The 22454-nt window shown below is 35.8% G+C and overlaps 1 protein-coding gene across 1 annotated transcript in view; it reads right to left on the reverse strand.

The window, feature by feature from the left end:
• Positions 1-22454, reverse strand: part of TFEC (transcription factor EC) — a 72154-nt gene that overhangs the window by 44156 nt on the left and 5544 nt on the right. The window contains exon 2 of the mRNA XM_046669060.1: positions 915-1166. Coding sequence (XP_046525016.1) covers positions 915-1094 — 180 coding nt within the window. The 5' untranslated portion in view covers positions 1095-1166. The remainder of the gene's footprint in view (positions 1-914; positions 1167-22454) is intronic.

Raw genomic sequence — 22454 nt, forward strand, 5'->3', positions numbered from 1 at the left:
AAATAATGGGATACTGAGCATTACTCTTGTACCTGGAGGCTACAGACTTAAGAGCTAAAAAGCAGCAACCTGAAATCAGTAATAAGTACCAGAAATGTAGATTGGGAGGTTAAACCTGGGAGATCATAGGACCATGGCTCCATCTAACAAATCAAACGGAAAAAAAGAAAAAGAGAAGTACAAAAAGCTCAGTTATTAATGTAGTTTTTCTACATTGAGATATTAAAGGAAATCTTTTCCCCAGTTCCAGTTATTCCCAGTTCTATCCATTTTTCAATAGTTTTTGAAGGTGCATTTACAGCAATTCACAATAAACATAAACTCCGTGAAGCTAAACACTCTTATTCATTTTGTACCCTCAGCACCTCTAAATTCTTGTTAGTTAGTAAATGGTAGGCAAGTACTTGTTGAAAGTAGGAATAAATGAATAGATAATCAATAGTAAAACATCCAGATATAATTCCATAAAATATTAATTGCAACAAAATTATTAGTCTTATTCTAATGAACATTCCTACAGCACATATTTACTGCTATTCAAACAACTTCTGCCTGTTTTATTTTAATGGGTATCTAAGATAATATAACTTGATAAATATTTTAACTAAAGTTATCGCAAAACCTTTACAATTAGAGCTAAATCTTCTTAACATTAGATGTCTCAATGTTAGAGCCTATTTTGACTCACATTAATACACAACTGAAATGAATACTAAAAATGAATTGTTATATTTTATTATGCATAATAATTAATATGTGTATACCCAATTAGTATAAATTAATAAATTAAGACAACCCTTTTGTTAAATGAATTTGCATTTGGAATGTTTACTATAAAAATGTCGACTTCAATTTCAACTCTTTTTTTTTCCAAAAGCTGATTATATATTTTTACAAGCAGCCATTAGACATACATGCCATTCCACATTGTCATCGTCTTTCCTAAGAGTCAGCAGCTTGGTGAGTGGATTTCCAGTGAGACCAGTGTCACTCTCGGGAGACGTGTGTCCGGGCTGTACCAGAAGTGCTCTGCCCTGCGTTGGAGGGTGTGACCGTTTAAGAGTCTGACTGACGATTTGGTGGTCAAGGGTCATGAAGGGTTTTACTTGTTCTCTTTGGACTTTCTGTAGCTGAGTCCTCGCAGGACTTTCCAAGTGTGCTGGGACCTACAAGATAGAAACCAAACAAATGCAATGTGCAGCATCTCCTAGTAAGTCAGAGTTCCACTTTCAACAATTGAACTATGTCAATAAACACACTATAATATCTAGATTCTCTCAAATTTATGGTCTATGCTTCTTCTATCTAATTATGTAAGATATTAATGGATGATAATTTTTAAAAGGTAATTTAAATTTACTAAATTATTTTAAATACTAACCAAGTTTTCAGAAATAGCCCACAAAATAACATGCAACTGAAACAAAAATTGGAATAAATATATAAGCAGCAATACTTTTTGAGGGTCTAAAAAAGAAGTCCTAAAATAATATAAGGAAAATATGGCTGATTCACTACTAGCAGTGATTTTTATAAATATGTATTTGTTGGATTCCTTTCGATTACATACAAATATTCCATGCGATATAATCACAGCTATTTTTTACCAAATTAAAAAAAATTGTCCATGAAGGAGTAGAAACTAGGAATATAGATTCCTATATCAATTAATTAATATTACTATATTAATTAATATACTAATATTAAGTGTGATGCTTTATGGGCAGTGAAAATCTAGATGATTTTTTTTTCACTTTTCTGTATTTTCCAAGGTTTCTATACTTATTTTTAAACTCTTCCATATTCTCATTTTATAATAATAATAATTTGGTAGAGTCACGGTGAAATGACAGAAAGAAGCGTTCAGAAAAAAATCTAACCGATGTGGTGTGCCAACTGAACAACTGTCCAATATTTGGAAATCCTTTTTTCAAAACATCGATTTAAAATTCTGGGCATCTTCTCCCTAGTTATCACAGTTAACGATATGCCATTATTTATATAAGATCAATTTTAAGCATTTCAAGCTTTCCCTTTAAAAATCTCTGAACGTGGTACTGCCTGCCAGTCTCCTTTAGATTTACTGGGCTGTGATGTGGCTTCTAATACGTTTTCCTCAAGTGGCCTATATGTAAACCTATTTAATATTTCCCTCGTGTTAAACAATAGTAAAGATTGCTGTACAGTGCTTATTTTTCCTTTTATTTCAGTTACACGCATACTCCTTAAATCCCTTAACATGCATTAGCTCAGATAAATAGCCTTTACAAAGTATTTTGCATTTAAATTAGCTGGTTTGGGGTACAATATTGTAGTAGTTCCTTTAGTTTAATTCTGTTATGCTGACATTTTTAGCATTATTTTAATTGTACTACCATAAAATAATTTTTCAGTCATATAAAAAAGATTAAGGTTGGTAATAAAGATTACACATATTACTAATTATATTGCTATGAGCTTTAAAGTTGTAAAATAACGTTTCATTAAAATGCCTGTGGTGATTTTTTTAGGGGAGCTATTTAGATTATCCTACAGTTTCAAGCTAATCCTTCTTAATCTGTATACATTTACAAAATATACATTATAAATAACATTTTCAGATTCACAAATCTGAATGATCTTTCGCACAATGTACCTGAATGCTAAAGAGTGTTGCATATCTACAAATGCCTCTTGGTCTAAGAAAAGCATGTTGAATGGGAATTTACCATGTTCATTAACTAATTCATTTTTCACTTTTCATCCGTTGACTCTAAAAGCCATTAGAGTACTTATTGATTTTGCGTCATATCAAGAGCACAAGAGAAGTCGTAAATGTGATCGCAGGGCTCTAGGCATTTACAATCTAGTTGGGCAGTGTTAATATCAACTACAGCAAAAACAACAATAATGATGATAATAATAATATGCAACAGGTACCAGGCACTATGCTAAGCAGTTTACATACATTATTTCATTTAATCCTTGTTACAATCTTAGGAGATAAGCATCATTTGTATCTCCATTGCACCATATAGATGAAGCCATTGAGATTTAGAGAGGTTGAAGGACATGCCTATTATCACTCTGATAGTGAGGAATGGAGCTGAACATAGAGCCTGCCTCCCTAAACACTATGAAATATTGGCTCCTGACCAAAATGACTGGAATACAAAGCAAAACCTCAACAATGTGTACAATGAATTTAAAATGTCACAAAGAGTTGTGGTTTTTAAAAAGTAATTGGAAGAGAAGATAGTTATAAATCAGGTGTTGGAAAGAGAAGATCCTGCATAGGGTCACAGGGAAGGAAATCTCAAAACAAAAGGTCAAAAAGAAAGAAGACAAGAAGTTGGGAGACAGTTGCAAATGCTAGTCACAGAAAGGAACTCACGAATACTTTTTCTTTCTCAACACAAGACTACCATCTCCTCTTTAGACCACTCTATACAGACACAGAATAAAATATAAAATGGGACCTACTCTAATTCTGCCTAAATTATTGGTTATTTATAGGGAATTACAAAGGTTTAGCGGGCATTGAGGTCTGTCTTGGACACTATCTAGACAACATCTGTAAACTAAGCATAAAAGTCTAGAAGCTTAGCAGAGCAGGGTAAGATTCAATGGAAAGTGATTAAACTACTTCCCAGAAAATCTCTGTCGTTTCCAGTCCTGGACTGACGTCAGAACGATAGAGACAACTAAGTGTGAAACATCAGTTAAACCATGTGCAGCCAATTTTAAAATACTTTTAAATTGCCTGGGATCTGAAGACACAACCATAAAACTATCTATTGGATTTGTTTTACTGAAGGTCCCAGTATTTGGTTGGATGGAATAAACAAAATTATAAGGTGGCATTGTTCATTTATTCACTTTTCAAGAAATATTTTTTGAGTGCCAAGTGTGTGTGCACTGCATGGTGGACTGAAGGTGGAAGGGAGATAACCACCATGCCTGCCTTCGAAGTGCTTGCAGTCTAGTCACAATCCAGACGGAGGAGAAAAATGTGAAATCTCCAAGGGCAAGGACTGTGTTTATCTTATTGGCTGCTGAGCTGCCATACTTTCTACACATAACCCAGACAATGGCACACAACAGGCATTTTAAAATATGTGTTCATATGTGTTCAGTGAATCAATGAATGAAATAAGGTGTCATTAAAGTACAATGTATGAGTAACTATGGTGACCACAGAGAGCTTTGGGAATCCACTAGAGCAGGTAAAACATAATCAGAATACCAAAGTCTTTGCCTAGAAGGCTGGAGCAGCTGAGGATTGTGATTTGACTCACTGGATTGTCAAAGAGATTCAGACCATCCAGATGTAGAGAAATTTTGCTGTGGAAAACAGTAAGTAAATCATATCTCCAGAACTCAACATTATGTCTCACCATTATCTCTCTGACATGCTGCTATTGCAAACTAAAAATGATGATGGTCAGTTTTTGTCCAAGGTGTTGTCTATGTGCAGAAATCTTTTATTTCACTCAAAAGAATTTATTTATTTATAGTCCCCCTATTTTCCAAAACATTATAAATAAATATGAGGTATGAACGTGGTGAGAGGTATGTACACCAGAAAATGTAGGCTGAAGATTAATTTTGCAATCAAGTACAAAATTTATCTGTGAGCATCCTGGCAGCCAAGGAAAAAGGAAAATTAAAAAAATTATTAGGTGTAACCTCATGAAATGGCAGATATTTGGCCATTTTTGATTGACAAAATGTCAGTTCCATATGGTTCAACCTAATATATACTTCTCATTAAGTAATGAAATCATACCACTTCCAAAGAGAGGCAAACATTTTTAAGAATAATATCTGAGAATTTATAAACTAGAGTTTTTCATGGAGGACTTACATATTATATTGAACAAAATTCCAATAGCAGCTTTTGCAAAATATGCAATGAAATTCTTCATATTTTAGGAAAGTTGTCTAAAATTGGGTTATCTCAAACGCCCTCTGAGACTTGGCTGCAGGAGGTTTACTGGGGGCGGGGCTTTCAGAGCCTGGGCTGCAATAAAGTGAGGAAAGCAAGATCATGGGGAGGGAAGAGGGGCTCAGTCATGGAGGCGATAACCTAGGCTGTGCACCATAACGTTCACTCTGCTTTTGATCAAAGGCCCAAAGCATAATATGAGTCCGTGTAAGTGAAAAGTCCAAAGACATAACTTTGTATTGATCTGATTTGACTCTTAGATAGCACTTTGAGCAGACAGAACAGTGTTTTCCAAACCAATTTATACCGCAGACTCCGTATTTGGATACACTAGCCCAAAGATACCTGGTTAGACCATTGCACCATCATCGATTGTCTCAAACTAGGCCTTGGATAAAACTACGTTCTTCAAAAAAAACCTAGTTCCATTATTTGGAGCTAGAAAAGTGGAAAACTTAGCTTAAAAAGCCTAATTATTTTTTAAAAATATGTTTCAAATATACGTAAATTCCCTATTCTGATAAAGAGATGTGGGTCTTTTAAAAAATTAGAAATATATGTATTGGTGAGCCATAAAAAATGCTTAGAGCCATTAATAAGAGAACTAGGGTAATGTGCTTAATGGGTAAACTGAAGTATTTTTTTTTAAAAGTTTGAGTCACAAAAAATTCCTGCAAGTACAATGAGCTAAAGTGAAGGAGTTGGTCAGGAAGAAAAAAAAGCATTCTCTTAGTTGGAGAAAACGTCATCATTGCGGAATTACAGTCACAAATATAAAACATACGTATCTGTGGGTTTTATTTTTTCCCTTTTTCAATTCCTGTTTTTAGACTAAAATAGATGCAGGAATCCTGACTATTGAGAGAGTTCATGGAGATCCATGAGAAAGCAGCCTAATGCCATAGAAAAAGTTCGGATCAAATTCTCCAACAATAGTAGTTGAAACAACAGAACATGATTTAGGGTATTTGATTTTTGGTGATTTTTTTTAATCACCAAGTTTAAATCAGTCTTGGGAGGTTTCAACTCTATAAATCAGCAAATATTTGGTTAGAAATTAACTAAGATTAACAAAATGTTATGTGGCCCTATTTGCATTTGGATTTAAAGTCTCTTGGCAGCTAGAAGAGCTGTGGAGTAATGCAGGCCAGCCAATAGCGCTGGCTGGAAGGGCTCTCCATGTTCCCACGAGGAGTCATTCTTATTTTCATATGGTGGTTTTCAAATTATGCTTCTAAATACGAGTTCATTCCCCTAATTTACTTTTTAGTGTTCCAAACTGTCGTTTTTTGACCTAGTTCTTATGTGGGTTTTAGATCCTATCCAATGGATAACAAGAGGGAGAGTACATTGTATAAGGAAATTTTAGATCCAATGAGCAGTTGTACCAAAAAAGCTTTGAAGGACTTCACCGACTCTGTGATTCTCTATCTATAACATTGTCTATTTGCATCCTGTGTCCTTAATTTTGCTATACATCACGTAAATACTTTTAAACAATTTATATTTATGCAGGCATATATATATATATATATATATATATGTATATTAGCTTCTTTAAATTTATCTTTTTATAGAAAAATCATAAAATAATGGTAGAAGTCCTCAGCTAATTCCTTCCACATTCATTCAGCAAACATTTAATGAGAGTTTGCTCTTTCTTAAAGCTAGTCGCAAGGGAAAGTCATTCCTCTCCAGAAAGCAATTCTGTGACACAGGTGTCACTATCCACCTGGAGACCACCTATCTAAACCAAAGGCACAAAACCTGGAAGGAGATGAAACACCTTCTGGGTACCGGCCTTTTAAAATTCAAAACTAAAAAGTGATGGCAAATATCACACAAGGAATTATCTCAATAACAAGACTTTCTCATCATTAATTTGACTAGCCGAACAAATCAATCAGAGGAACGTGGACGCCTACTGAATAAGCATGTCTAGACTATGTGCTAGAACAGAAACAGAAATGATATTCAACAGGATATAGGTTTATTCTAAACGTATTACCGCGTGATAGTAAATAAAAACACATGCACAGTCACCAAACACACACAGACACACGCCCCTATCAAAAGGCAAGACAGGCGATCCTATTCACTACAACAGGACAGTCCTTATTTGGTTTTGTTAATTTTGTACTAAGCTTGAATTTAATAAATGAAGTAAAAACTTGGACTTCACAAGTGAGTAATAGGTAACTATTAATTATGTTCCTAGTATCAGAGGTATATAAGAAGAAATCTATTTTGGGGGGCTCACGAATCTACCTCCCAGATACCTACTCATAAAAGCCACATGACATTTGCTAATGTTCTGTAGCAAAGATTAATAACTCATTTCTTCATATCTTACTTTCCTCACAGCAGTCTTTGGATGTGATATACCCATAAATCTCATCTTGACTAAACCTAAAATTATACAGTCAAGCTTGTCTGATTGAGATATAACTACTGAACAAAGTAGGGCCCGGTTCATCAAAAGTTTTACTTAGGTTTCTGAATAACTGTCAGCATATTTCAGCAGAGTATTATATAATCCAAAGCTATTTAATGGATAATAATATAAAATGTGATTGTAGTATATTCCTTCAGTCCCAATCACTTGAATTAGGATAATTCCATTGGTGCATCTTAGAGCAGAGACCCACACTCAAGAGACTTTAAAGAAGCATGAATATTATTAAGCAGAGTTTTCTTAATTCAGCACTGTTCTAGCAGCAAAAGTGCTTGCACTTCACGAGCACTCACATGTACACTATAAAGTCTGAGCTTTCCTTACCACTCCATCTAGCTCCATCTATGCTTGCATTGGTTGGTTTTGTTTATGTTAGTATCTCAAGAAAATTACCATTTTAGACCTTTAAAAGAATTAAAACAAATACCAGAAATCACTGTGGTTCATTTAGCCTGATCTGCTTTTTAAGAGTCTGTGTATTTGGAATTTTTGAGCCACAAACATCACTTAAGAATCACATCAGAGACTGACTACCTCATGTTGGCTTCAAAACAACAACAGCTGTGCGCATACTAAAGTCAACTGGCAACATAATCAAGAACCAAAATAAGTTCATGTGAAACACGCAGATAACTTAAGCCATAATACTTTAAAATATATTTGACATTGCATTCGCAGGTTTACCATTCATTAAGTCTACAAATATTTTTGAGTGCCTACCTCGCATCAGGTTTTATGCTACTGTAATAAGCTCTGGGGATATGATTATGAACAAAACAGATGTACCAGTCTTTAAAGAGTTCACAGTCCATTAGGAGAGAAAGATACTTAAACATATAATTCTAACACTGTATGATAAATCTTATGAAAGTAAAAGGTGACACAAAATCAAGCAGAAAGATCTAGATAAAATAGAAACAAGTCATTCGAAGAGTTTCTTCTCCCAGTTTCACTGATTGATTCGCTTAACAGATGTCCGTGTGCCTAGGTACACTAACCACTTGAGTGGGCAACAATGGTGAGCAAAGTGAAACGTGGTCCTTCCCTACATGCAGCTCATAGACAGTGGAAGAGACAGATTTTAATCAGTCACACAAATGGCTATAGATTTTCAAGTGCTGTGAGTGATCAGAAGGAGATATACACACGACTATGAGCATGTAGGGAAAGATTATCTAGACAGAAGTTAGGCACGACTTCCCTGAAGAAAGGATGATACGGCTGGATCTGGAGGATGAATAGGAAGTAGGTAGAGGAAGAGCATAAAAAGCATTCCAGGGAGATGGAGCAGCAGGTGCGAAGACCCTGGTGGGAGGAATCAAGGTAAGGAAAATGCACTAAAAGGAGATGATAGGACTAGAGCAGAGAGATTATGGTGGGGTACGGGGCAGGGAAGCCAGGAGGACCAATCCATACAATCCTTTGGGTATATAAAGGTGTCTTATTTTCTTTATGATGAGGAAAGGGACAGTAGTAGCTCAGCTGGATGAATTTTAAAGGAGTAAAATGAGAGTCCAGGAAAGAAAAAGGGCTGCTCGAACTAGGATCATGTGGTAAGGGTGAGGTAGTCAATGGAAACAAGCAGCTGGATTCGAAAGATGCTTAGAAATGAGTTAAGGAATGACACCTGAATTTCTAGCTTAAGTGACTGAATGGATAATGATGCTCTTCACAGAGAAGACAGGGATTTTTGTGGAGGAGAGAGAATCATAAGCTTGGTTTGGAACTCATTGAGTTTGTGATGTTTTGATGTTGTCCAAGAGGGTATGTGAAGGAGGCAGCTGGATATATGGGTCTAGAACTCAGAAGAAAAGTATAGACTGTGGATGAAATTCATATGACATCTACACTTAGGTGATAAGTGATGAGATGATCATTGGAGGATGCACAGAATTAGAAGATGAAAGGACCTAGAACTGAACATGGTGGACTCCCAAGTTCTAGTTACACATAGGGAATCTCTTCTAATTCTAAACTCTATTTTTCCCCTGGGTCCCGTTGATTTTTTTCACTTTGATTTTTTTCACACATTTTGCAAAATGCTTATTTGAAGTTTGTATGTGTTACACTGTTAGGTAAATCTTCCATAATTAAATAATTATTAGTTTGCCCTATTTCCAAAATTATGCATTCGATCCTTTGATACAGACACAGACTTATTTTTCTAGTCCACTGCATTACAACTCTCGTATTATCAATTCTCAACCTCATAACTATAATTCCAGAATCCGAAACTCTCTGAAAATCAGAGGTTTTTAAGTTTGGCGCAAACTCCTTTGGCAGCAAAATCAGAACTGAAATCAAGAAAGTCTATTTATAGTCTGTCTTTATCCCACTTATAGTAGCTATTCATATGCATTGCTGCAGAGATATTAATGTGGTTGATTATGAGATGCTTTCTTGGGCCCCTCTGGGAGTGTCAAGGAACAAATAGTATATGCACCATATTACCTCTCAAAATGTGAAATATTGAGACTTCTGAGACACATCTAGCTCTAGATTTTTGTATAATAGAGTTTGTACCTCTTTTTGTTTATTGAGTAGACAGCCTGTAGAGAGGACTATGCTATAGACTTTGCATACATTCTCTTATTTAACTTCATGATATCATAAACAGAAATTCAGTTGGGCCTCCACAACTATTTTTAAAAACTTGAGTGCAATATTTAATTGCATTTTATTTTCAAAAATTATAATGGATCAAAAATTAAAATTAAAATTGAGCATGTGTTGTCTCTTGGAAAAATAATGAGATGAAGAAATGTTCTTTCCAATTCAACAAAATAATTCAATGAATGAAAGATGTATTTTTCCTTTAACAAGAAGGAATTTTCCAGGTGTAACATTATATTTCAATATTATTAGATATATTTAGGTTTAGTGTTGATGGCTGTATTTAAATAAGTTAATATTAGAGTTTATATTCTTTGTGGAAGTTTCTCATACAGTTAAATTGATTCCTATAACTGTGGAAATATACGTTAATTATTTAAGCTGGATTCAGTAAAAAGTCAAATTTTTTTTTAAAAACGTTTATCTGACTGCATTAAAGCTTGAACATTAACATTTATTAAGAAGACTTTTATAAAGCAAAAGACATTTTGCTTCAGAAATCAACAATTGTGTTTAAATGATGCTTTATACTTCACAATTACTTTCAACTTAAAACAAAGCTCTCATGTAATGCTTACATGCACTATTTTTCACCCTCAGTATAGTGACCTTTTGTATCATTTTCATTGTGAAGTTGCGAATTTTCTTTCAAGAATGCAGAGAATAAAGGAGAAATAAGACTGACTTCTTTAAAAGGTCATATTTCAAATATCTTGGAAAGTCATCAATGCATTTTTTCTCATTTTGCACATTCTAAAATAGACCCAAAGCCATAAACAGGAATATCTGGGACGAAAATCCAAACCTCCCTATAATCCTTGTCATCTCTTGTATAGCTCTGCTCTAAATGCAGTATATTTTTCATTTTTATTGTATCTTAATGGTAACATTTGGGATAATATCAATATATTGTCAACTTTCGCAGACCTTATAAAAGATATTCAGATGCCACTTAATGCAGTTGAATTTATAACAAATAAATTTATATATTTTTGTAAGAATAAAGGGATCATAACGGTTTATCCTGAAAAAACTTCTAAACAATTCAAATGATTTTATATTATTTTAGGCTTAAAAACTTTTTAGATCCTTTATCTGCTTTATGAGTTGATATATGATCATCAATTAATAAAGTCATTTTTATCATAATAAAATGTCACCATTAGATCTGCAGTATTCTAGCCTAACCATTTTCTAAAGAATATGATTGGGGCATTTTAGGTAGTTAAATATTAAAATAATCTAATTGAAAACGAGACTTTGAAATTATTCATTTTGATTGACAAACTGCAGAAAACGGCTCTGTTTCGTAAGTACATTTCTATCACTCAATTTTTGTAGATATTACTAGTATTTTTGGAGAAAAGGGATAATATTTATATTGTCTTTGTTTTGCTAAACTAGTAAATGTGATTATCTTTGGCTTTCTATCTTTTAAACGCACCAGTTATTGCATTATTTACATAAATCAAATTCTTCAAGTAATTGTGCCTTTACCTAGGAAAGGCCTTCAGTTACACAGCTGCTGTATTTTCACGTTCCCCTTGTCACTGAAGAGCAATGTTTCTTTAGAGTCAAAGAAACATACTTCCATTTTAAATTTTTTGTGGTTATAGAAAGTACATAGTCATGAATCATTAACTCATTGAGGAGACTGATCACAGGACCTCATGGACTAGTTGAAAGCCCCTGAATGCAAAATAATAGTAGCCACAGTCACAAGTTGAATCAAATGTTCCAATGATTGGAGTAAGGACCTTTATTTTCATTTGATAGGTGAAGATTCTGAAGCTGCAACAGGTTATCAGACTTGCTCACAATCACACAGGCCAAAAAGTGAACTAGACTTCTCATCTTTTGATTCCAAGTCGGGTGTTCTTTCAACTGAAATTTATTTATTGTCAGCTCACAGGGATAATAAAATTTAACTTAGCTCCCACTATTAGAAAAAAAAAATGAGTCCTCCATCTGTATACAAATATGAATCAGCTGACTCTACGCTCTGGAGGAGAAACCTTCGGAGTTGCTTCCCCGCTATTAGTTGAGTTGGACTTGATTCGGTCTCGATTGTGTTTTTGTCTTACTTTGTGCTTCACTGCATCTATCTTGTAACCACCACATGCTGCAAAATCTAGGTTCTTCATACCATCAGAAAATATTCACTCCAGATGAGCATTTCCTTTCTTTAAGACGCATTTTCCACTTTAGTCTCTAGATCTATGTATTAAATGTACATTGCTCTGAAGAGTGCTAGCACTCTTTCCCAGGGGAAATTTTATTTTCCTAATAGCAACTTTACTATTCCCTTAAATTTCTTTCCTGAAAACTTCTAACTCCTTTTCATAAGAGAGAAAGGGTGGATGCGGAGGGAGGAGGTTGAGAAGGCAGACAATAATATTATTTTCAGCTTAGCTTATTCTAATTAAATATCATAACTATTCTATTTAGTATCTTCAAATTTCTTACTCTGAGGGGTAAATTTAAGAAATGAACAAATGCATATAAAAAGCTGGCAAGAATTGAAATAATAGCAAAATTCTTTGTAAGATCTTTCTTTTGTGTCTATTACTTTTGAGAAATAAAGTAAAAAATCAAAATGCCAGTTAATATTATAGCTTTGGAATATATGGAAAATAATTTTTACTGTAACTTCAGAGATGAGAATTCAGTATTCTACTTTCCATACTAATTTGAGCAGACAAACCAAGTAAAATAAAACTTTTTCATTGAAAACTAAAAAGAGAAAACAAAAATATATTTGGAAATTTTTTTTTAGTCCCTTTTAACTTTTTTCAATTATTTTGAGTTATTCTATGGTAGGTAAAATAATGCCTCCCTCACCAAAGATGTCCACGTCTTAATCCCCAGATCCTGTGGATATGTAACCTTACATTACAAAAGGGACTTTGTGGGTGTGACTAAACTAATGATCTTGAAATGGGGAAATTATCCTGGATTATCTGGATGTAATCCCAATGTAATCTCAAGGGAGGGTCCTTATAAGAGGGAGACAGGAGGGTAAGAATCAGACAAAAGGCACAGTGATTATGGAAGCAAATGTCACAGGGATGAGCATTGAGCCAATGAAGGTGGGCAGCCTCTAGAAACCGGAAAAGGCAAGAAAACCAATTCTCCCCTAGACCTCTAGAAAAGCACTAAACCCTGCTGACACTTTGATTTTAGCCCTGGGAAAATGATTTTGGACTTCTGTCCTCTAGAACTGTATAAATGTACATTGTTTTAAACCACTAAGTTTGTGCTAATTTTGTTACAGCAGCAATAGGAAACTAACATATAGTTCTTTTTTTAATTCTGAATTTTATTTTCTCATTCTTGTAGCATTAAGAATTTGCTGATGGCTTCTAAGAAACACCCTGCCTGGAAATGCTGGTACTATGGTATTTCCCAATCATAGCTGAAGTCACTTGAGGGAAATCCTAACAAAGGTCAGTTCCCTAAATCTAATGCCTTTAATTAACCTCTTGATGTTATTACAATGCTCCAGTAGTAGAAGTTATAAAGGCAAAATGTTTTTTCTCATTTCCTTCCTCTTTTCCTCTCTTCTTTCCCTCCTTCCTTCCTCCTTTCCTTCCTTCCTTCCTTCCTCAGTATGATCTGAAGAAATTATTGGTGGGACAAATGAAAATAGAAAACTAGGCAGAAGTCGGCTCATAAAGAGGAATAAATACCACCCTAAGCTTTGTGCTTATAGCCCTGATGTGCCATATAAGGCTTTTAGCAGGATAGTAACATGATCAATTAGTATTCAGAAATATCCCTCAGACTATAGTATAGAGACTGAATTATTGAAAGACCAGACTGGGCACAAGGAGAACAATTAGGAGTTTTCAGTAATATTCTAGGAGAGAAGAATAGAGGGCCTACCCTAAGGCAATAGTATTTACTATTGGAAAATTAGGTCAAATATCACCCATAATATAGAGGAATTAAAAAATGTGTATAGGACTTCTGATTGATTCATACATGTAGTGAAGGGGAAGGAAGATTCATACATGATGCTTCAGTCTGAAATACAAAGTAGTGGAGAAGACAGCATTTATCAAAATAAGGAATAAGGGGGAGGCAAATGTTTTGACAGAAAGATAATAACTTCATTATTAGACTTAATAAAATCAGAGTGTCTGTGCAACATCCAAGAAGAAGGCCTAGGAAATAGCTAGATGTGTGGATTTAGAGACACAGATTTGGTGGCCAGCTTAGAAGAAGTCATTGAATCAGAGTTTTGGCTAAAATCACAGGATGAGGAATTAGAATTAAAAAGACAGAATGCCAGTAAAGAACTCTCAGGAACATCAACATTTAACAGGCAGGAAAGACTAAAGGAATCTCCAAAATATACAAGGAAAATTAGGACTGAGTGATACCACAAAGCCAAAGTAGAATAGAATTTCAAGAAAAAAGTGGTTAACAAAGTTAAATGTCACAGGGATGAGGGAAGAGAAGGAGCAGGAGATATTGCTGGCAGACTGGAAAATAATTGGGTCATTGGTGACCCTCAGGAGACTCTTCTCAGGGACTTAGAATGGAAGTCAGCCTGCAGGTACTGGAGGAACATTGAAATCATAAATGAGGACACCTCAAGGCTCCGCACTAGGCACTTTCTTCTCTGTCTACATACTCTCCCTGAGGAGGATTTCATAAGTTCTCATGGTTTTAAAATTCACCTACATGGTAATGACTCCTAAATTTGCATTTCTTTTCCAGACCTCTCTGTGAGGATGGAAGCTGGAATGCAGTGACTTGAGAAGTGAATTGTAGGTGTCACAGGACTCTGCACTGGGCGCTTGCGCCTCTTTCTCATCTACGTAGATGATATCATCTATTCCCACAGTTAGAAGTACCATTTACATACCAACAAAACATTAATCCCAAATTTTTTCTTGTTCTAGGAGGCCCAACTGTGTATATATTAGATAGACAGATGATAGATACACAAATATCTCAAAATTTAAAATTTACATGCACAAGAACTCATGATTATCCTCTCCAAAACCTGTTTCTTCATTTTCCTGACCCCTAATATATAACCCACCCTGTCCATTCTAGCTCTAAATCTGTCTCCGATAGATCCATCTTCATCTCCACTACAAGAGCTCTACTCCAAGCCACCATCACCTCTTACTGTGAATCCTTTGTTACTAATCTCCCAGCTCCCTCCATTGCTCTCTTCAATCATTCTTCATATGGCCCTCAAAATAAACTTTCAAAATCACAAAATGGATTATCTTCTCTCCTGCTTATAATCTTTTAGTCACTTCCCATTTCATCTAGAATAAAATCCACTTTCCTTATCATGACCTACAAGTTGGATAAGTGGTCCCCACTTGCCTATCCAACTTCATCTCATACCACTCTCCCCCATGCTCACTGAGGTCTAACCACACTGGACACCTTTTTTTTCAGTTGATGCAATGAGTCAAGCATTATCCCCTTATAGAGCCTGCAGACATGCTTCTCTCCCTGCCTGGAATTCTTTTTCTTGGGTTCTTTAAAGGGCTGACTTCTCACCTTTCAGGACTTGGTTATAAAGTCTCCTGAACACTGTATTTAAATAGGTCCTTCCCTATTATTTTCCACTTCTGAACCCTTCATACTGTTGGCATTTTCTAACTAGTTACTCATATGTCATTATTTATCACCTATCTTATTGATTATATCCTAAGCTGCTTTAGGACAAAAATTTGTCTCTTTCATTTATAATTAGACACCTAGTGCTGTGCACAGTGCCTGGTATATGGTAGGTTATCAATAAAGATTTTTGAAACAAATAAATGAATGAATGAGGAAAAAATCAAAAGCAATAATGACTACCACATATTGAGTGCTTACTATATGGCAAGAACTATTCCAAGCAGTTTACATATATTAATCTTTTAATCTTCCCCAGTAATCCTATGGAGTAGGAACTATTACTATCCCAATCTCAATGATGAAAACACTGAGGCAAAGAGAAGTTAAGTAATGTGCCAAAGGACACACAGCTAATAGAGCCAAGATTTGGATCTGGGAAGTCTGGTTCCAGAGTTTACACTCTTAACCTTCTTTGAAATTTCAGAATGCTTGACCATAAACAGAAAGACAAATCTTGGGAGACGTTAGTTATAGTTGGCTCTAGGGTTAATACATGGGAGTGTGTGTGATGTGAGTGTGTTTATAAGCAGAGAGACTTGACCTTTACTTGCAGAAAGTAACACGTAATTAAGGATAGGCAGTAGATACAAGCAAGAAAGGATGACTGACTAAGTAGGTGACTGAAAAAACAGGTGTTGAGTGGGACCTAAAGGAAGGGACCTAGCTTTGGCAGAGACATTCTCTTTCAATGAAACAGAAGAAAAAAGAAAGAATGTGCTTTGATAAAGATATTTTTAGATTTCTGGGGAGCAAGTTGAAAATTTCTTCTTTTTTATTAGATTTCCTCAGTAAAATTATAGGCAAATTCATCTGATGAATGTGGGATGGAGGTAATAAGGTATAAAGTTGGATGCGAGAAGTAAAGTGCACAAAATCTATCAAATGGAATGGAAGAGAATGAGTTAGAAGGAAGCCAGCTGGATGGAGGGCCTAGCTGAGATTGAAGGCCACTAATTTATAAAAGCCCAAATCTGTGTATTATCCTGTGACTTCCTTGACACCTGCCTGGAGGCTGAGCTGAGAGGCTGCACTGGTCAAGGATGATAACTTATAACACAAGAACAATGGGGCAAGAATGGCTTTAATTATAAGAACTAACTGAAATGAGTGAGATAAAGGTTGGATGTGGAAGGGAGCAAAGGCCAAAAGGTGAGAAAATGGAGTAGCCAATGGATTAGAAGACTCAATCAGACCAAAGAGAAAGTATAAAAAGTGAGAGAGCCAGAGAACGGGAGAGCTGAGAGCTGTGGTCCCAGTCCAGGACATTGGATCACCCTCTGAAAGCTCCTGAACCTGGGAAACAACCTACTCCCACTGGCGTTTACATTTTCCTCTTTCTTTTCAATTGCTCACTGATTCTTTGCTTAAGGAAATCACTCAAAATTCCTATAAGTATACATGCTTGTTAACATGATCCCTTGTTCAGTGGTGGCAAAAATTCTACCATAAAAGATTTATTAATAAAGTATACTTGTCTGTCAACCATGCTGCCTCTTCCCAATGGGAAATTACTCCAAAAATTGCACTGTCAAACATGCTTTTAATCCTCTTCCTTACTGTTTGTAGAATATTTTACAATGGCAAAATGGTGGCCATTTTCTTAACTTTAAATATGTTTTCATGAGACTTAACCAATATTTTGCAGAAATAATTTGGCTTCTAAACATTTTTACCAATTAATAACTTTCAGCATCAGTGTCACAGTTTATATGAGTCTTCTCTGCCATTGAAACTGAATTTTTAAATATGCAGCCACAAGATTATAGGGCAAGCAGACAACTGGCATGGAATCAAAAGACAATATTGAATAGAATGAATAAGACATAGTATAATGTATTTTATACAGTATTTTACTATTTATAGAGCACTTTTTTATCCATTGAGCCCTTTCATAATCTCTTATTTGATCCCTCATGATTATGATCCCTCATTTGACATATTTTATTGATAAGCTAACTAAGGCTCAAAGACATTAAGCAAGTTATTAAAGTAGCACCAGAGTTAAATATCAATCCAGTCCAGCCCTGGTGGCCTAATGATTAATTTTGTTGCTCTCTTCTCCAGCGACCGGGGTTCAGTTCCCAGGCACAGGCCTACACCACTCATCTATCAGTGGCTGTGCTGTGGTGGCAACCCACATACAAAAAGAGGAAGCCTGGCAACAGATATTAGCTCAGGGTGAATCTTCGTAGAAAAAAAAAAAAATCAATCCAAGTCTGCTTATCTCTATCCTGGTGCTCTCTTCCAAGTTAGCAATTATGTTAATAATCATAATGATAATAATGGCATACGCTGCTGATAAGTATAGCAAGTTTGCTTTGGGTCAGGCACAGAGCTGGGAGCACTACCCACCTGGTCTGATGTAATCCTCACAGCAAGCTGCTGAGGTGGGCAGCCATGTTCGCTGTGCACTACACACGAGAAAGTGGAGATCAAGGGTAGTTTAAGGAGCTCTGAAGCCAAGCAAGAGTTCAGATCCTCAGTGGTCTCACTACTGAGTCTTTGTTCCTCATCAAAGGTGGTTATTAAAATGAAGCTGTTTGCCTTTCAATTTAACAAATACTTTAAACGATAAGACCTAGTGCTGAGGAGGGAACAAGGGAACAGGCACCCACATGAGTTGCTGCCAGGGAGGTAAGTTTGTACATTTGCAAAGCTTAAGGAAATAATCCCAAACGTGTAAAAGATTTGAAGCATCAAGACGATCATTGAAACATTATCAATAATAATTCTGTAATGTAGAGAACATATAAAATTCAATATATACCCCAATGGACACTCTACAGCATTCTTCAAACTGTGAGACTTAATTTACTCCTTCCTCTTACTCGGTGAAAGAGCTTTACCGCTAAAAACACTTAATCATAAAATGACTAAAAAGCATAAACCTTGAAAGCAAAACTAAAGTAAGCTCCTTTCCCTCTATTAATCACAAAATTTTAGCAAATAGAATCATACATCAAGTGACTCTAACGCGAGAGAAACTGTGACTATTAAGGAAGCTATTTTAAGAAAAGTGTCATTATTGTGGTCATTACTGACACTCTGTCCCTAATTTTTATCTAATCTTACAATTGAATTTATTTAATAAAAAGTACATGAGATAGCATCTAAATCCTGTATATTAATAAAACACTTCCAGAGGAAAAGTCAGAATTTTAGAGCAGGACATGAATGTCTTTCAAACAATAACAGGATATTTCTAATTCTCAGTGTAAATCCATTAGGATACTTAACCGATGTAAACTAGACCTTAAAACAATGTGCTTACAGCAGACAATAACCTCATTATATTCTCCCCATATAATCCAGCACGAAATTGTGAGAATAAATCATTCTTCCCAACTTTATGGTGTTGTTTTTGTCTTGGGCAAACATGGCAGTTATTTCAAAGTAAATTTCCTAAAGGAACATAAGCATAGACTTATAAAGGGGCTGCTTTGAAAAAGTAGCTCAAATAATAATGTCAACCCAGATTTTCTTGCCTTTCATCAACAGTTTTGTTGGGTTTTTCGTTTGGGTTTTTTTCCTCTCTCTCATAAATTCTTCTTCTTAGAAGGACTACTGTTAGTGGCAAGGTCAACTTCGCTTTACCTCAAGTCACTAATGACTGCATGAGTAACCTGATATTTAAGAAGCCATTTGCTGTCATACATCTATCATCAACCCTTCAGAAGGGTAAGAGAATATGATACCTTATTAGGACTTGGCCAAGTTAGGGTAGAGTTTCAATCTTATTGAACTCTATATATGCACAGCGAAAAAAACTGTAATTGTTTTGTAGCCTATAAATATATTCTCAGCCCTAGCAAACGACAAGACATCTCACTCTAGGAAGTCAAATGCTGCAGTGTGTCACTTTCAAACTTCTCTCACTGGTCCGAGGAAAATAAGTACAGATTTCAAATAAAGTTATTTAAAGTAGATTCTGGTATACAGACACCCACGTCCTCCAAAGTTAAATTTTCCGGTTAGACTGTCTCGAGTCAATCTGACCACTTCGAGCTGACAGGCAAGCCAGTCAAATAAGCAGTCACAGTGGGCCAAAAATCTGTCAAAATGCTTTGCTTAACTGGTGATTACTTTTTGACTGACTTGAGCAGTCAAGTTAATCAAAACAGTCAAACCAGGTTTCCCATGTATACACAGTCTCAGCTCTTCCTGTGTTAGTAGATGTGCCCTGTTTATATATGTGAAAGGAGTTTTATTAAGTTACATTGTTTAAGAGAAACAAGTCAAAAAAGTTGTGAGCAACTAGTTTGACAGTTAAGGCTCTCTTAAGAATTCCTCAGCTTCAGCACCGGGGAGAAAAGGCTCACTGGGCCTGTCTGTGACCTACAGAAGGGAGGCAGGGGGGAGGGGCAGACAAGAGAAAAGCACCATGGGAGCAGGAAGGATCCTTATGCCCAGCTCATGACATTTTTGGTCAGAGGACTGAGACAAGTGTTCTGACAAGAGAATGGACTAGTCATACTTTTGGAGATTAAATGAAAACACCTACAAAGACCCCAGCATAGGGCTTGGTGACATAGATGTCACTGTTGACCATGCTTTTCTATTCTTAGCGTGAATGGCCATTTTTGTCAGATGAAAGATAACCTTTAAGAATCCCCTAAATTAATTTAAAAATTAGGGTGGGGGGGATTTCTCTCAGCTTATACAAATGACAACCTTGAATTGCAGCCTAATGTTTCAAAAGCATTGTTAGAGCAGCGGTTAGGATTGAAGGGTCTGGAATCCGCCCACCAGGCTTTACACCTGGGCTCCTCACTGACAAGCTGTGTGCCTGTGGGCCAGATATTTCACCCCTGGTATGTAAATACCCTTATCTATACAATGGGTGCAATACTACTATTCAGTTTGCAGGTTTGTTCTGATTGCTAGATGATGTAACGAGTGTGAAGCACTTTCAATAGGGCAGAGTAAGGAGGCCTTGCTGTACACAGACATCCAGTCAGAAGAAGATGCTCCAGTTCCAGTTCTCCATAACTGTGAGAGCATCTTGTTCAGACAAAGGAGTTTTATAAAGTACTGGACTTCTTTTATACCAGCGTCTTATGTTTGTTTTAACTCATGCCCCAATTCATAGTTTTATCATTTAATATCTTTATAATTTCTAATAACAATGCTAAAAAGCATGTGGCTAAAGTTTCTAGGTCACCATTCTGTGCAGGCGTTGAGCCAGGAGCTTTCCCCTCACTTTCTGGTTTAATAACCATGAGACCATGATGTCAGGTTTACACATGAAGAAATTGAGTTTCAATCAATTACATGAGCTGCCTGGATCAAACAGCTGGTTATGATGGAGCTGGTTTTGAAACCTAACCATCTTGCTTTAAAACCTATGCTCATTCTAATACACCACCTTTCTAAGAGCCTATAATGTAATAAATATCTAATTAATAATAACTTATATTTTGGGTTCTTCCAGCAAAGAAGAGTAGTTGATATTGTGGGTTTGGGAGTTCCTAAAGAGAATCATTTGTTTATTGGGCCTCTGAAGGGATTACAAGTAAATCAGAGGAACCAGAATGATTGAACACTGACCTGTCATATCCAGAAGACCAGGTTCTTCCCACTTTCTACATTGCCACTTTAGATTCCAAAAAATAAAACAAAATGTCTGGAAGATAAAACACACATATTCTGAAGGATTTAGAGCTGGAAAGGATTTCAAAGTCTGGTTAATTAAGCAAATACGAGATAGAATGTCTCGTTAATTGAAGCTGGCTGAAATATCAATTAATAGCCTGTAAACTAAGCAGTTCTGTTGACATCAAAATGTTGTTTCATGCTGTTTTCTTGGGTGATTTTTCTGTCACTGATAGAGGTAGTAACCTCAGACAATAATGTACAAAAAGCCTCTGAAGGAGCATGAATGAATGATACCTCTGGGAAGAGCCCAGGCTTCCAGCTAAAACTCAACATGGGAGGGTGTAATCCAACATACAGGATTAACATCTCAAGAGACTTGCCCGAGGTCAGTTGTCTCTCTGTGATGCCTTATCCTCTAGATGGAAATAAAAACAGTGAACTCTCTTAAATGTGCCCTATGGTCTGATTAAAGATTGAAAAGGTCTCTAAAAATCCACAGCACTCCCAGGGAAAAATGCTAAATATCATTATCATTATTACACCAAATGCCATAATTTGGTCTCCTCAGATTCCCTTTTTATGTAGATTCCATCAAACTCTGACTTTTGACTTTTTGCCTCTCTGACCAAGTCTCCAATGACAAAGCAAAGGGAAATGTTGAGGCAATTAGTGGGAAATGGAAGCAATTAATTCTCTTTTTTAGTGAAGACCTAGCCTCTGTGAACCAGTTTAACCAAAAATAATCAATGACCTTTCTCTGACCAAACTGAGGCAAATCTACTTGATATTTGTCACTGGTTATCCATCTACTGCTTCAACATTAATGAGTCTCTTCACTTTGCCCCTTTCTTTTATGAAATTGAGCCATCTATTCTGGTCCCTTGTTACCTCTGCCACTGCCATTTTTGCAAATCTAATACAGTCAAAGACCTCATTATCCGTGGGTAAGCCTAGGAACCATTTTTAGCTTAACTGTGGTTTCTGATTTCCCAACCCTTCTCCCTTGAACTGTTTCCCCTTCTCTGCTATGAAGATGGGATCTTGTTCAAAATGAATGAAATAGAACAACAAAGATAAAGTTTAAATTTAAACTTTAAAAAGATTATACAATTTACCTAGGTCTAAGCACCATACTAATCCTTCAAAAACAGCACTTTTCTCTTTTGAACAATGGAGATAGCAGCACTTGCCTCAAGGGTATTATCAGGCTCA

The sequence above is a fragment of the Equus quagga genome, chromosome 8 (assembly GCF_021613505.1).
Source record: "Equus quagga isolate Etosha38 chromosome 8, UCLA_HA_Equagga_1.0, whole genome shotgun sequence".
Taxonomy (NCBI): Eukaryota; Metazoa; Chordata; class Mammalia; order Perissodactyla; family Equidae; genus Equus; species Equus quagga.